The sequence below is a fragment of the Chamaea fasciata genome, unplaced genomic scaffold, assembly GCF_029207755.1.
Source record: "Chamaea fasciata isolate MVZ Bird 193981 ecotype frontalis unplaced genomic scaffold, bChaFas1.0.hap1 SCAF_4, whole genome shotgun sequence".
NCBI lineage: Eukaryota > Metazoa > Chordata > Aves > Passeriformes > Sylviidae > Chamaea > Chamaea fasciata.
The window spans coordinates 81590234-81604996 of record NW_027094089.1 but is presented as its reverse complement, the minus strand read 5'-3'; the positions used below and the strand labels follow the sequence as shown (position 1 = coordinate 81604996).

General features: G+C 44.1%; 1 protein-coding gene and 1 non-coding gene across 4 annotated transcripts; both read left to right on the top strand.

Moving 5' to 3' along the window:
- The first annotated feature begins 1044 nt into the window (after positions 1-1044).
- On the top strand, positions 1045-11642 carry RBMX (RNA binding motif protein X-linked). Of its 3 annotated transcripts, none has more exons than XM_066182200.1 (9): positions 1045-1121; positions 2381-2510; positions 2709-2815; positions 8266-8437; positions 9496-9612; positions 9962-10076; positions 10193-10318; positions 10414-10502; positions 11046-11642. In XM_066182200.1, the coding sequence occupies exons 2-9, from the start codon at positions 2402-2404 to the stop codon at positions 11351-11353; spliced, it is 1143 nt and encodes a 380-aa protein (XP_066038297.1). In that variant the 5' UTR covers positions 1045-1121; positions 2381-2401; the 3' UTR covers positions 11354-11642. The 3 variants fall into 3 exon arrangements, with proteins under 3 accessions (XP_066038297.1, XP_066038295.1, XP_066038296.1); XM_066182198.1 differs by having other exon boundaries at positions 10399-10502; XM_066182199.1 differs by having other exon boundaries at positions 1060-1121; positions 2384-2510; positions 10399-10502.
- On the top strand, positions 2562-2635 carry LOC136289086 (small nucleolar RNA SNORD61). The gene has a single exon (XR_010720710.1). It is a non-coding gene; the product is annotated as a small nucleolar RNA SNORD61 (small nucleolar RNA).
- Positions 11643-14763: the final 3121 nt, after the last annotated feature.

Sequence of the window (14763 nt, the reverse complement as noted above, 5' to 3'; positions counted from 1 at the left end):
GGCCCCACTGTCCCCTGTCCTCCCTGGGCCCCGCCGTCCCCTGTCCCCTCAGGGCCCCGCTGTCTCCTGTCCCCCGCTGTCCCCCGCTGTGCCCTGTCCCCCCCGGGCCCCGCTGTCCCCCGCTGTCCCCCGCTGTCCCCCCCCGGGCCCCGCTGTCCCCCGCTGTCCCCCCCCGGACCCTGCTGTCACCCGCTGTCCCCCGCTGTCCCCCCCGGGCCCTGCTGTCCCCCCCGGGCCCCCCCCGGCCCCGCTGTCCCCCCCCGGGCCCCGCTGTCCCCCCCCGGCCCCCCCCGGCCCCGCTGTCCCCCCCCGGGCCCCGCTGTCCCCCCCCGGCCCCGCTGTCCCCCGCTGTCTCCCCCGGGCCCCACTGTCCCCCGCTGTCCCCCCCCGGCCCCGCTGTCCCCCGCTGTCCCCCGCTGTCCCCCCCGGACCCCGCTGTCCCCCGCTGTCCCCCCCCGGACCCCGCTGTCACCCGCTGTCCCCCGCTGTCCCCCCCGGACCCCGCTGTCCCCCGCTGTCCCCCGCTGTCCCCCCCGGGCCCCGCTGTCCCCCCCGGACCCCCCCCGGCCCCGCTGTCCCCCGCTGTCCCCCGCTGTCCCCCCCGGGCCCCGCTGTCCCCCCCGGACCCCCCCCGGCCCCGCTGTCCCCCGCTGTCCCCCGCTGTCCTCCGCTGTCCCCCCCGGGCCCCGCTGTCCCCCCCGGACCCCCCCGGCCCCGCTGTCCCCCGCTGTCCCCCCCCGGACCCCGCTGTCACCCGCTGTCCCCCGCTGTCCCCCGCTGTCACCCGCTGCCCCCCCGGACCCCGCCGTCACCCGCTGTCCCCCGCTGTCCCCCGCTGTCACCCGCTGCCCCCCCGGACCCCGCTGTCCCCCGCTGTCCCCCCCGGGCCCCGCTGTCCCCCCCGGACCCCCCCCGGCCCCGCTGTCCCCCGCTGTCCCCGGCCGCGGCGGGAGCTCCGTGGCGGCCGCGGGGCGGCGGCGGGCGGCGGGCGCCCCCTGGAGGGCTCGGCGCTGCGGCGGCCGCCGCATCCGGGGCTCCGCCGGGCGGTGACGTGCGGCTATAAAGGGCCGCAGCGCCTTTGTTCGCTCCCATTGCGCAGTTGCAGATCCGCACGGGTGGAGGTGAGCGCGGCCGGGGCTCTGCGGGCGGCACCGCGGGACGCTGCGGGGATCCGCGGCGAAAGGTCGCGGCGTGCGGGCGGCGTGGCGTGGCGTGCCGCTCGCGGCGCAGCGGAGGCGCGGCGGAGCCGGGCCCGACGCGCGCTCCCTCCCCGCCCTGCTCCGGTTAGGACGGCGGGACCCGCGCGGTTGCGGTGCGGCGAGCGGGGTTACGGCGGCGTGAGGTGCGGTGTCCGCCATTTTAGGCGTAGGGGTTCCTCGGCATCCCCGGAGAGCGCGCGGCGGGCGCGGCGGGAGCGCGGCGCCGGTGTGTCCGGACGGGGCCGAGCGGCGCGGCGGGTGAGCGCCGGGGAGGCCGCCGGGCGCGGGGCCGGCGCGGAGCCGCTGCCAGAGGCGGCCGCCATTTTGTGGCGGTGGCTGAGGCCGCGGAGGGTCCGGCGGCGCTCCCGGTGCCCCGGAGCGCGGCCGAAGGCGGGCCCCGTGCGGCCCGGCCCGGCCCCGCCGCCGCTCCCCGGGCCGCTTTGTCCGCGCTCCCGGGCGTGCCGGGGCTGGCTCGGGCCTTCCCGCCATCGCGCCGGAGACACGCGGGCAGCGCTTGTCCACAGGCGCCGGGCGACCTGCCAGGCACGGAGGGGATTGGCTTTGTCTTCGGCTCTCGGGCTTTTTTCTTTTTTAACCCTCCCGCCCCCGCGGCTGTAGCTGTGACACTGCTGTGTAGAGCTGCCGTGGTGGTCTGGTGTCTCTTCAGTCTCACGTGTTGTGTAGGCCAGGACTTCAGTATAGGCTCCATGTACTTTAAATAGTGCAAAGAATGAGCTTAATTTAGAATTCTTGACTGAAGATGGTTTGAAGAATTAATAATTTTGTATTAGTACGACATATTTAGTAAATTACTTAAAGCATCTAGGATTTAAAAGGAAGCCGTGCTAGGATTGTCATCCAGGGCAAAAAGAACAGCACTTCTGGAAGAGTTTTCTCATTCACCAATATTGCTTCATTTTAACAGTGCTCTGTTCTTCTATTCAAAGTCCTATTTAATATCTTTTAAGTACGTTATAATGTGAAGAAGTAACTGTTAATACTGCTTCCAGTTGCTTCCATTACAAAAAATTGTTATTGCTTAATGTTTTTTATGCCTCATATTTCTTACCTAACATATTTCTGAAGACAATTTGGTTGTACTTTTGAGGGCAGAAGTAATTTATATACTATGAAGTCTCTACTGCAGTCCAATGTTTTAATAATGGCCTCATTCTTTTTAGTAGGTCATTTACAGAATCAAAATGGTTGAAGCAGATCGTCCTGGGAAGCTGTTCATTGGGGGCCTGAACACAGAGACTAATGAGAAAGCCCTTGAGGCTGTATTTGGCAAATATGGACGCATTGTGGAAGGTAAAGATAACTTTTGTTAAGATGATAATAGTAAAAACAAACAGCAGCATAGCTGTGATGACTTCTTTTGGCTTTGATCGTCTGAAATGATGGCGCTTACATGTCCTCTAAGAAGTTCTGAGCTTAAAAGGTTGAATAAAGGTTAAGTGTTCTTTACAGGGAATTACGGGGAAGGCTGATGTGACTTTGTTTCTGCAGTCCTTTTGATGAAAGATCGGGAAACAAACAAGTCCAGAGGATTTGCGTTCGTCACGTTTGAGAGTCCAGCAGATGCAAAAGATGCTGCCAGAGATATGAATGGAAAGGTAGGAATTAAGACCAGTTATATGTTGCATTTGATACTGATCAGGAAAATTAATCTTTGGGGTAAATCAACTGGTAATAAAAGTTGGAAAGAGAATGGATTAGTACAGACAAGTCTTAACTTTAAATCTGACAAAATTTCTCTGTCTCCATGGAGGTGGAATCTCTTTCTCCTGTTCATGGATTTGACAATAGAAAATGAAGTCTGGCTGGCAGTCAACTACACTCTCTTATTGTTCCTTAATCAGTGATGGAGGGCTTTTCAGCAATCAGCTCTTCATTCTTGCATGTTTCAGTAATGATTTTTGGGTTGGATTTTTCTTTTTGATCATATTTGAAAGCAGTACTATGTAAATTTCACTTCAGGGAAGTGACTTAACCTAAAAATTATTTGTGGTTCCCTTAACATGGGTTGACTGTGACTTCCCTTGAGTGCTGGAGCATTGATGAGCTACCTGGTATTCTGTTGATAATCTCTGACATTTGTGACTTGCATTGTTGATCTGCTTGGTGTGTGTGAGAGGCATTTTCCCAGTTAATGTGCAATGGCTTTGCAGTCAGCCGGCAACCGAATTTGTTCTTTTACTGAAATGCAGTGGTCTCCAGCTTTAAGAGAAATGAGAAGTGTAACGTTTTTAAAAATAAAAATGCAGGAATTGCAGCACATGTGCCAAGATAATACTCGGATAGTTTGTCAAAGAACTGTAGGCTGCTGTAATCTGAATCTATTGTGGCACGTGTTTGAAAAGGTAGATGTAAGTCGGCAAATTTTTGGTCAACAGCTGCTTGTCTTCATAGAGGTGCTTTCTCTTCAGGCAGTGAAAGCCATCTTAGGTCACTTGTATTGCAGGCTCTGGTTTTCCATGCATTATCTGAATGGTTGTATTGAGGTCACACTGTGCTAGCCTTGTAAGCAGTGTCTCTTGAGAGGCCATTCAAGTAAAATGAAGAAGCGTCAAGTGATTGTGATTAATTGATACTTTTGATTTTGATACGTTTGTCTTCTTAGTATAAGAAGTTGAAGTGAAAGAAAAAGTTAGTTGTTGCAGTCAGTAGGTAAAGCAACTTTAGGAATAAGACAATGATCTTGGTGTAGTATTCATGAACACAAATAGTAAAACCTCTTGTATTTATGTTATAGCAGGCTATGTGTTATAGAAGGGTAGTAGGTTTTCTACTCCATGTACTGATGTTTCTGGGTGCTTCATGACAAGCTTACCACAATTAGGGTTGCTTTCTTTGAAGACTTCTTCCTTTTTAAACCAGCTAGTAAGTTTTGTCAAGGCAGAGAGTAGCAAATTCAGATGATGTTCTTTCTATACCAGCCTAAACATCTGTCAAGGTGCTCCTTTTATTGAATTTTATTTTTCCACTGTCTAGTTTGCCACAGTTCTGAGGACTTGTTAACTGCTATGCTTAAATATTTTTTTTTCTCTGAAATGGTTATTGAACCCTCACATAAGGTAATTTCAAAGATCGGTAGATAATTACCAGACTTAAAGAAACTCAGTCATTCATCTGCATGTTTGTGGAGTGCAACTTGCAAATCAAAATCCCTCTGATAACAATCACCAGCTGTTCTACATCTTGACTGTTATGACATGTGTTTGGTCACACTTGGAAACATTTGGGAGAGTACTACTTGGTAAAATAGCTAAACGAGACAATGTTTGTGGCTGAAGTTATGTCTACTTGTTCTGGAATGCACGATCTGCATTACTTTCAGGAAATGCTAGAAAAAAGGGCCTTGTGGATCATCATTCTCATGGGTTTGTCGTCACTGTAAATCTACAAGTACCTTCATCTGCTTTGAAATTAGAGCAGCAAGTAGTATATGAAAAGAACACTCTCAAATGGGATTTGGCCTAGAATGTCCTCTGGTCCAGCTTGCTTTGACCATGGATATGAAAGCTATTCATGAGGTGGTCTCTCATTCTCATCTTCAGAAAGCCTTCTGGACAACAGGTACTGCTTGCATTCCAAAAAGGTCTGAGGAAAAGCAGTGTTTGGGGCCTGGTGTGAGAAGATTTAATTGTCATAAATCACAATTTGAAGGTTTCTTTCTCCATTGGAAAAGATGGATTGGAGCATTCTCGAGATTTTGATGCACTTGAGAAACAGCAGCAGAAGCCCTGTGCAGACTGCAGTTCAACTAGTCTCTAAGGAGTTAGGTGATCTATCTGGCCAAGGGAAGAGTTCTGCATTGCTTGTCTGTTGCTCATTCTGTCATCCCAACGGAATTTGCAGTTGTAGCCAGTAGAAGAGGCTGACTCCAACAGATTCTGCCAGAATGAATTTGCATTTGACTTTTTATTTTGAAAATATATCCAGACTGGTGCACCAATTTGGGTGAGGGGTAATACGTGAACAGCTGTATTTCACTCTGTAGTGGGACAAGCGTGGACTAGTCAAAGTTTGCTTGTTGAAGATAAGTTTGTCCTGCAGAAAGAGATAAGGAGGTAATTATTTTAGAGTTGGGATGGAGATTTCTCACTTCAATTAATTTGTCTACTAAACTGAATCACTGCTATCATGTCTGAGCAGTGCATAAGAAATGGAGAAGTACTTTGTAGCAGCTTACCAGCCTTCCTTAAGAAGAATCTTAATTCATGGCAGTCAAGTCTACATCCTGATGCCATAGAATGCACATGCTTACCTGGACATAAATGTGGATACTCCCAGGTCTGTGATGGTTGTTCGGTGCAGTGGGCTGTTCTCATGATATTCTGATCCTGCGTTCTTAAGATGAAATGGATAATTAAAGAGAGGATATGACCTTAGGCAAAAGATCAGGACAAACCAAAGATTTAATTACAGTGTAGACCTGCCAAGCCAGCTGGTCTGTGTTAAGAAGATGGAAGCAGATGCTACAATCCCTACAGTGTAAACTGTACTCAGCACTACAGAGGGTTGTCTTCCTCTAACTGATAGAAAGTGCTTCCTGTTTTTTTGTGAAGAAGTGATACAATGTACAGAAGCTTGGCCTCTTTAGGAATGGATCTTCATTTATTGGATATATATGGCAAAAGGAAACTCATTTAATGTGCCGTCAAGGAATATGGAGAAATGGAGTCATTGCAGCATCAACAGTGAGGTGATCCATTGAAGAGGAAAGCCCTGTGTGGTGTTAAGACCAGCTTCATGCAAGTTATTGTAGAAGTTTCTTTGACATACTGGATTTCTTGCCCCACTCCCAAAACAATGCAAATTTCATTCATCTTTTCTGTTGAAATGTGGAAGTTTGCAGGATAGTTCTCTAATTGTGTTTGGTTAAGTTCCCTGGCTCACTTTACAAATCTGTGCAGATTATTCATTTCACACATAGGAGACATTGATTGCCAAACTATTACTGTCTTAAATGACTTGCAGCTTAAATAATTTCCATGTTTTTTAGCACCAGGGTGACTTCACTTTCTGATGCTCATATCATATTAAAAATTCTTCTCTAACACTCGGAATCAAGGTTATAAAAACAAAGTAATGAGTGTTCATGTTGACAGCTCGTGCTCTGAGCTCATTGAAAAAATTCCCTTATTCTGAGATGAGTTGTGTGACTTTTATGTTTGATGAGATAAGAGCTTTCTTTGAGCTATAAAACCATAAAATGTCCCCTCTGCTTTGAAATAGGACAAACTTTGACAAAAATTTTCTGTTCAGCAAAAAAAAAAAAAAAAAGTTCTTGTATCTAGTGAAAGGTCTTTCTGGACCTACAGAATAGGTTTTTAGACTGCTTGTGTAAAGCAGTCTGCAAAGAAATGATCTTTTGCCAAGGTAAGATGCGTAAGTGCAAGGCAGAAGAAAATAGGAGGAGAAATTACAAGGAAAACTGAAAACTATGCCTCCTACATCACAGAAATCAAAGAACTTAAACCTAGCATCCAGGTTTTCAGAACCCATGCTGGCAGAAGGGGACAGTGTTTTCTTTCTAAAATTGTAAAATCTGTCAAGAGTCTGCTGTGAAATTGAGAACTGCAGTGGCCATAGCAAAGCTTAAGGCTTCAGGCCCACTGTTCCTGCTTGAGAAGGATGAAGCTGAGAGATTAATTATGATGGCAAATCGATATAATGCAAACTGAGAAGTTCCAGTCATTAGAGTGACTGGTGCTCATTCCTGGGATATTTAAGCTTATCATGCCAAAAGCTAAAAGGCTTTTAGAGAAACCTTCCACAAATATTTCATGAAGTCAAAGCCAAGACCAGTATAATTTTGTTGGTGTTTCTTACTTTTTTCCCTCAAAACAGATCAAGTTGGACCTGTGTATGTACATGCAGGTTTTCAAACAATCACCACAACTCTTACGAGGTGGCAAAATACATGGTGCTACTACAGTGCATTTTCAGAGAGCTAGATTTTGATAGAGAACAAAGAATATTCTGTACTTCAGTAAAACACTGTTAGCGGTGCAGATTAAGACGTTACTAGCAGTCATGTTTGTGTTCATTTATTGCAGCAAAGAAGTGCAATGAACAGCACTTTCTGCTTGATAATTAGTTAGTTGTCATAGCAGTTAAATATTTAACTGCTAAAAAAGGCAAATAAACCATGTTTGCCAGGATAGGCGTGCAGTAACCTAATTTTAGCAGAGCTTGTGATCTTGGTTCTGCTTTAATATCCAAATGTGGTGTCTAAAGATCATACAAAAATGTGATTAACTAGGTTGAATTACTCAACACGTTACTCTGCTCATGTTTAAAGTATATTAGTTGGCTGCAGAGTTCCTGATATTGCAGGTCTATATTCCAGAAGAAGCTTCTACTATTTTCATAGCACAGAAAAAGTACAACCACAGAACTGAACCCACAAACAAAAATACCCCAGCCACAAAGCACCTTCTCTGTGGAAAAGCAAGTGATAGAGTAAATTGTGACAATCACCTTGATTGAAAACCCAGCTTGAAACACTAGAAAAAAAGGGGTGAATTGTCATACTCAGTCTGCTGTGTAGATGTTGAAATAACTTCTAAATACTTCAGCGATCACCGTTTTATCATGACATCAAGAAAATGTGCTAAATGGCCTCCCCATTGCCAGAAATCCCGACTGAAGCTAAGTTACCTTCAGCTTAATCTGGTAACTACAGGTGCACTCCTAGTATGGTACAAAAGTACGTGGCAATTGAAAGTAAATTGTAGATCATATATCATGTTTCATTTACAGAATAAATGACATGGGGCTGCCGTAATCATTGGACACTTGTGTTTTCACTGAAAGTCCTTTCTGATGCTGCTCTGTGGGTTTTTTTGCCATCAATACCACAAGAATGAAGTACTGTAGAAATTGAAATTAGGCCCAACATGCTGCTGAGTACTTGGGGACTAATACTGAAGACCGAAATCAGTTCTAGAGTTGCTCTAACTTATAAAATGGAAGCCCTGTAATAGTGAAGCAAGAGGGGCTTGATTTAAGAAATACAAACATGACTGAGCAGTAAGTAAAGCAGCTTCTTCTTTAGTCATTAGATGGGAAGGCAATTAAAGTGGAACAAGCAACCAAGCCATCCTTTGAAAGTGGTGGTAGGCGTGGGCCACCACCCCCTCCCCGAAGCAGAGGTCCTCCCAGGGGCCTTAGAGGCGCAAGAGGCGGAAGTGGCGCGAGAGGACCACCTTCAAGAGGGAGTCACTTGGGTATGTATTGACCTCTCTCATTATACACTTCGACAACACAAGACAATCCCATTGGAAGATGACAATAATCCTACTGGAAAAAAAAAAAGTCAAACACCTGAATAGTGCACTCCTTGTTTTTCTTTATTAAAATGATGAAATACGATCTCGGCAGTTTAGTCAAATTTTTGATTAGGCAAGTACACCTTAAGAAAAGGCTTTCAAATGTGAAGATTCCTTTCTACAACTAACACTCCACTTGACTTTTGCCTATGAAAGAAAAGCAGAACTCCTGCCATGCACGTGAGAAAGGAAGCTTTCTGGTATCCAAGTTGAAAAAGTCATTCTCTACCATCAGGGATAGGGAACTGCCTTTCATTCTTAAGAGCAAGAGGTCTAAACTGAGAAAATTGTAGGGCTGATCCTTCTAGATAAGAGTGAGAGTTAGGGCAGCTAAACCTTGTTTGTTGAGTTGAAGCTTTCTAAAGTGTAAGGATAGTACTTGATACTGGATATTGATTAAGATACAGCTATTTATTCAGACTTTTCAGTATCAAAACAAAACTCACTTAAAAGAACTAGCAAGCAGAACTTGAAGTGTAACAGTGAAAGCTGTAATGCAGAAAAATCCCCCCTGGAAACAGTGAAACTTCTGTCTTGACAAGTCTGTATAGTAGGCTCTGCAGACTCAGTAGTACCTCTGTTCCCTCTCTGGGCTCTTCTCTAGTACATCTTCCCAGGTGGCTCTTGTCTTCTGAGAACAGTAACTTGCTAAGCGTTTCAGCTGTGACTGATTACCTGTATCAGCTGTCTTTTTCCCTTGTGTCACACCCTGTAGCTTTTGGATAAGTTCTAAAAGATAGTTCTTGACAGGAACTTAGGCTGTGGAAAGTTTGGCTCTCAATTCTGCCAGTAGCATTTAATAGTGGCTAGAAGACAAGAGAAGGCTTTGAGGTCTAGTTTTAGAAGTTTACTGTTGATGGTAATAACGGTACCTTTAGGTTGTCGTAGTTCAGGCTTTAGGATAATGCAGGTGAGTATCACAGGAATAATAATTGGTTAATGGCTTATCATTCTAGGGTCTTCTCGAGGGCCACTTCCCATGAAGAGAGGTCCACCTCCACGAAGTGGAGGCCCTCCACCTAAAAGATCCGCACCTTCAGGACCAGTGCGTAGCAGTAGTATGGGAGGAAGAGGTAAGGACTTCCTGACTAAAGTAATGGCTCGGTCAGCTATAGCACCTTAGTCTTCCCATAGGAACTGGTGCAAGTCATTGATTCTAACTTCAGTCTGCTGTGGCATAGTGTGTTGATTTTCTAATCTTTGGTTCCTTTCTTACCAATATAATTTTGTAGCTGTATTCAAATTTGGTGCAATTTGAATATGTTTCTTCTAGTGTTGCTTTAAAAGTCTACAAGCAGAAATGGAAAGTGTTCTAAATGTAGGCTCCAGAGATACTACTAAATTGTTTCAAACTATTTACTAGCACTTGCCTTGAGTGTTCTGCATGGCTAAATGCTAATTAAATGGACTGTTTCTCTGAAGCTCCTGTGTCCCGTGGAAGAGATGGTTATGGAGGTCCCCCGCGCAGAGAGCCGATGCCATCACGGAGAGATGTCTACATGTCTCCAAGAGACGATGGCTATAGCACTAAAGACGGGTAAATTCTTACACTGTTGTGTTCTAGTGAAATGTTTTTTGTTTGGAGTGGGATCTTGATTCCAGACCTTCCGTGGTAGGACAGACGGCTAACATCTCAGTTTTTGTTCTTTGTAGTTATTCAAGCAGAGATTATCCCAGTTCCAGGGATACCCGGGACTACGCGCCGCCTCCCCGAGACTACGCATACCGTGATTATGGTCATTCCAGTTCACGTGATGAATACCCCTCCAGGGGATATAGGTACCTATAAAACTGTTGGAGTTTTCTCCCTGTCACTTCATTCTTCTGTGATGTTAGTGATTTGTACTAAGTCTTAGTAGTCTTTCCTCCTATAGTGATCGTGATGGATACGGTGGTGGACGTGACAGAGACTACTCGGATCATCCAAGTGGAGGCTCCTACAGAGATTCATATGAGAGTTACGGTAAGAATCCATTTTTAGGGTCATACAAATGTACAGGTGCCATAAAACCTGACTTTGACTAGGTTGCTTGTGTTTTAGGGGGAAACGGCACACTTTTTTTCCCCTACAGTGAAAGTGCAGTAGTTGGTTATCATTTGATCATCTTGTTAAATAAGCTAAAGAAGCAAAGTCTACAGTTCAGAATGACAGTTGTCTCTGGAAAATACGGCTGAGTTTCTTCTCTAAAATAACAAGCTGTTCTGGAATACCCAGTTAAAGAGCCTGCCTGAATAAACAAACACCGTCTTCATTCCTTCAGAGTCTTTAAATCCACTCACTGCCTGATACACAATCCCCACTTAAAATACCATTTGTGTGACAGATTATATTAAGACCATCTCAATACATATAAAAGACTAGCAGTAAACATTTTAATACATCAATCTCAATACATATAAAAGAGTAGCAGTAACCATTTTAATACAGCAATTCTGTAAATTCAGATTTGAAATTGTTCTATATAACTTATGGTGTTGCCATATTACCTGACCATTGACCCTGCAGGTAACTCACGTAGTGCTCCACCTGCTCGAGGGCCCCCGCCATCATATGGTGGAAGCAGTCGCTATGATGATTACGGCAGCACACGAGATGGATATGGAAGCCGAGAAAGTTACTCAAGCAGCAGAAGTGATGTCTACTCAAGTGGCCGTGATCGTGTTGGAAGACAAGACAGGGGTCTTCCCCCGTCCATGGAAAGGGGCTATCCACCTCCTCGGGATTCTTACAGTAGTTCAAGCCGCGGGGCACCCAGAGGTGGTGGCCGTGGTGGAAGCAGATCCGATAGAGGTGGAGGCAGAAGCAGATACTAAAAACACTTAAATTTTTGGACCAAGACAGATTATTTCTCAAATGTGGAAGCTGTTTTATCTTTACTACCAGAGGACTACTAAAAGGAAAAGTTGTTTTTAACCTTTTTTTATTGTTGCCTGTTAAGTTTTCCCCTCCATGACTTCTATGCTTTTGTGAGGAAAAGTTAAACGATGTTTAATATCATTTCAAAATTGTTAACATTTCTTTCAGAAAGCAGATGTTAAATGTATGAGCTTGAGCTGTGTACTAGTGTTGTAATTTTCAAAGTAAAGTTTCCCTGAAATGCCACACTTCCATCTGATTTTCGTCATGAATGGAGCAAGCTGTTTTTAAGATCTTCCGCACAACATCCAACCATCTAACATGGAGATGGATTGTTCTACATGTTCAGCATCTCATTCTGAAAGTATTGCTTGTGATTTGGAGGGTGGTGGGGATGATTCCACATAAAGCTCAGTTGTGCCTAGAATTTGAAGTCACAGTATTACCAGTACAAAATGCCTTCAGATCCTTATTTAAAGAAAAATAGAGGATTTCATTCACTTAAGCCGAAAAAAACGAGTGGATAACACTATATTCTGCCTTCCTACTGTTTCATGGGGAGATTAAAAAGATCTCCCCTGCAAAAAAACCATATTCATGTAAGTCAGCTACAAAATACTGTTAAAAAAACAACAAACCACAAACCATTGAGCAATTCCATCAAAGAAGCTGCAAACCGATGCTTACTCATACTGTTTCAAATTTTTGCAACTCTGTAGTGTTTCACTTTTAAAGGAACATCTTTGATTCCAAAGGAGAAAATAAGATAAGCAAAGAAGTCTTTCTCTCCAACTTCTCAAAGGCTTATGGCTTCCTAAAATAAGTGAATCTTTCAGCATTCCACAGCTGATTAAGAGCATCAAATGCCTGTGAAACAGCAAAGATGGTAAGCAAAGCAAACTAGTTTTTCAGTCTAAGTGAAAATTAAAACAAGTTACCTTCTAGTACAGTAAGACAAGCTGCATGTCATGGCAATGGAAGTGCTGTCTAGATTAAAGAAAAAAAAAAAAGGAAAATAAATTCCCCAATACATTAGAAATTCTCCAAATTCAGCAATTCTTGGATAAAAGCGTTTATGGCACCAGTTTTGAAACTAAAGCTGTTATGCAGCTCACTGTAGACAGAATAGTGCCATGTAGGGTGGGGAGGAGGGGTTATTTTGTGACCAGTATCTCTCAGTGAAGATGCTTAAAGAGGCTGCATATATAGCATATTAACAAAAGTAAAGCCTTGTGAAATCAGGAATTGCTTAGATTGACAAGTATCAGCTCAACTATTGGGAGTTGGAAGCAAGAAATGCAAACTTAACGTTTAGTTGGATGCCTAACTCTGTTTATTTTGACACTGCGTGCAGGGATACCCAGTACGTGTGGCAGAGCCTGTGGCAAGTTATAACTTGGGTAAAGCCATGAAGTTCAAAAGATTCTCTTGAATATTGTAAACATGAAGACCTCCAACTAAAAAAAAAAAAAACAAAAACAACCACAAACCCAAAACCTTTGTACTACTGTTTAATCCTCAGTAAATTTTGTCATTCAACTTATGGATTTAACATGGCAGTGCACCATTGAAAAGGACTGAGAATCCATAAGCCGTGCAACCTTCTCTCTAAGCCATTCCAGCCCCTTCTAAGGCAGTGAATCCTCCACCATTTAAAGAAGTAGTAAAGACTTGGAACAGAATAATAATCTGCAAGCCAAACTTACGCCATTGTTTTGAAACGGGGGGCAGTTACTGTAGGTTAACTTGTGCTGTAAAATGCATTTTTCTCATTTTGTTGTATCTTCTCTTAATTGCAGGGGGATAACTTCTAGAAGATACCACTGAAATAATGCTGGTTCGTCTGTGTTCATGGCAGACATGAGTTGTGCCTATACCAATATGCAAGGTAAATATTACAGCACTGTAATAGCTGCAAGGAAGTTGCATGGCTAATTGTTGTTTTTGACTTCGGTTTAAATTTTGGAGGAGTAGGAGGCATCTTAAGAAGGGTTTGTAAACCAACCAGGTTAGGAATTGCAGCACGATGCTACTTATCTTCAAAAACATGGCAAATCTGGGTAGAGCTAAAGAAAAACATGTTTACAACTGCACTTCAAGTCATGTGGCAGAAAGTGCCGAGTATTAATTTTTTGTAAAAGCACACCATAAAAAATGAGAGTTGTAATGATAAATGTCAGTATAGATGTTTAATCAGTCTTGTTAGATGTGGAGGATGAGCAGTAAGGCTGAGTATAATCTTGGATTAGGAATTGATCTCTGCAGAGGTCCTGGGATTAATTTGCAGACTTCAGGTGCCTCCAGAATAGTTTAAGACTGTAGAACAGCTGTGTTTCATGGCTCTGAAGCTTACCCTATTAAAATTATTTTTCAAGAAGATTCAAGAGCAGCTGTCTTTGGACTTTATGTGAAAGTGGGGCTTTTTCCTGTTTCTCTGAAAACTCATAAGGAAAAAGTGTAATGACTGTCATGCTAAGCCAGCTTTCTGGAAAATAGAATTTATCTACTAAATAATTGTTAGTAAAACAATGGAAGTAGGTTACAGTGTGTGCAGAATTTGATAAAATCTGGTAGAGAGTAAAAGATAAGGACAACTACCTTTTCAGAGAGAAGCATTTATGTAAAGAAGCGTGTGTACTCTGTTATGTAATTCTTTATTGAGTCTGTAAACGTAAAAACCTATTTTGCTGTTAGTTTCAAATTCTGCTTTCAAGAACTAACTTTTAAATGGTAAAAAAGAAAAAGCTGTACTTGGTACACTTGGTACAGTTGGTTTATCTGACAGGTGATCACTGTTGTCAGGGAACTCCTGTCTTGTGGGAAGGAGAGGTTCTGCTGTATACTGTGCGGAGTTTGTAGCCTCAGTTGGGTTCCAATTCATTCTCCTTATAGAGTCTCAGTAAAAGCAGCTCGATAACTGTGCAATGCCCTTCTCAGAATACAATGTAGTATTCTGAGAATATGTTTTATAAATATTCCAGTAATGTTTTATAAACACTCATGATAACTTGCTGCTGTTACCTTAATAATAAAGGAAAAATATGCTTTGTTTCATGGTACTGGATTGTGTTTCAGATAAAATACAGAATCATCACAAGTATTTTCTTTTCAGGGGACGCATGTAGTTAAGCAAAACAAAAACTACTACCCTAACAGCTTTTTTTGTTTTTCTGACACTTGATAAAATTTCAATCAGCAAATGCTGTACTTGTCTTTATTTTCCTTTTAAGACATGACTGTTGAAATATTTAAATTTGAGACTTACTGAAAGGACACTTCACAATAGGTGTTTCTAAAGGTTAGGAAAGTCTAACCCTTTTCATTCAAAAATCACTAATGTCCCTAGTGTGCCACTAAAATGGATTTG

Bases quoted from the DNA above. Each gene is read 5' to 3' on its own strand.
- RBMX (XM_066182198.1), top strand. From the start codon at position 2,402: ATGGTTGAAGCAGATCGTCCTGGGAAGCTGTTCATTGGGGGCCTGAAC. The intron at 2,511-2,708 runs GTAAAGATAACT...TTGTTTCTGCAG, and splicing joins ATATGGACGCATTGTGGAAG to TCCTTTTGATGAAAGATCGG. The intron at 10,503-11,045 runs GTAAGAATCCAT...TTGACCCTGCAG, and splicing joins AGATTCATATGAGAGTTACG to GTAACTCACGTAGTGCTCCA.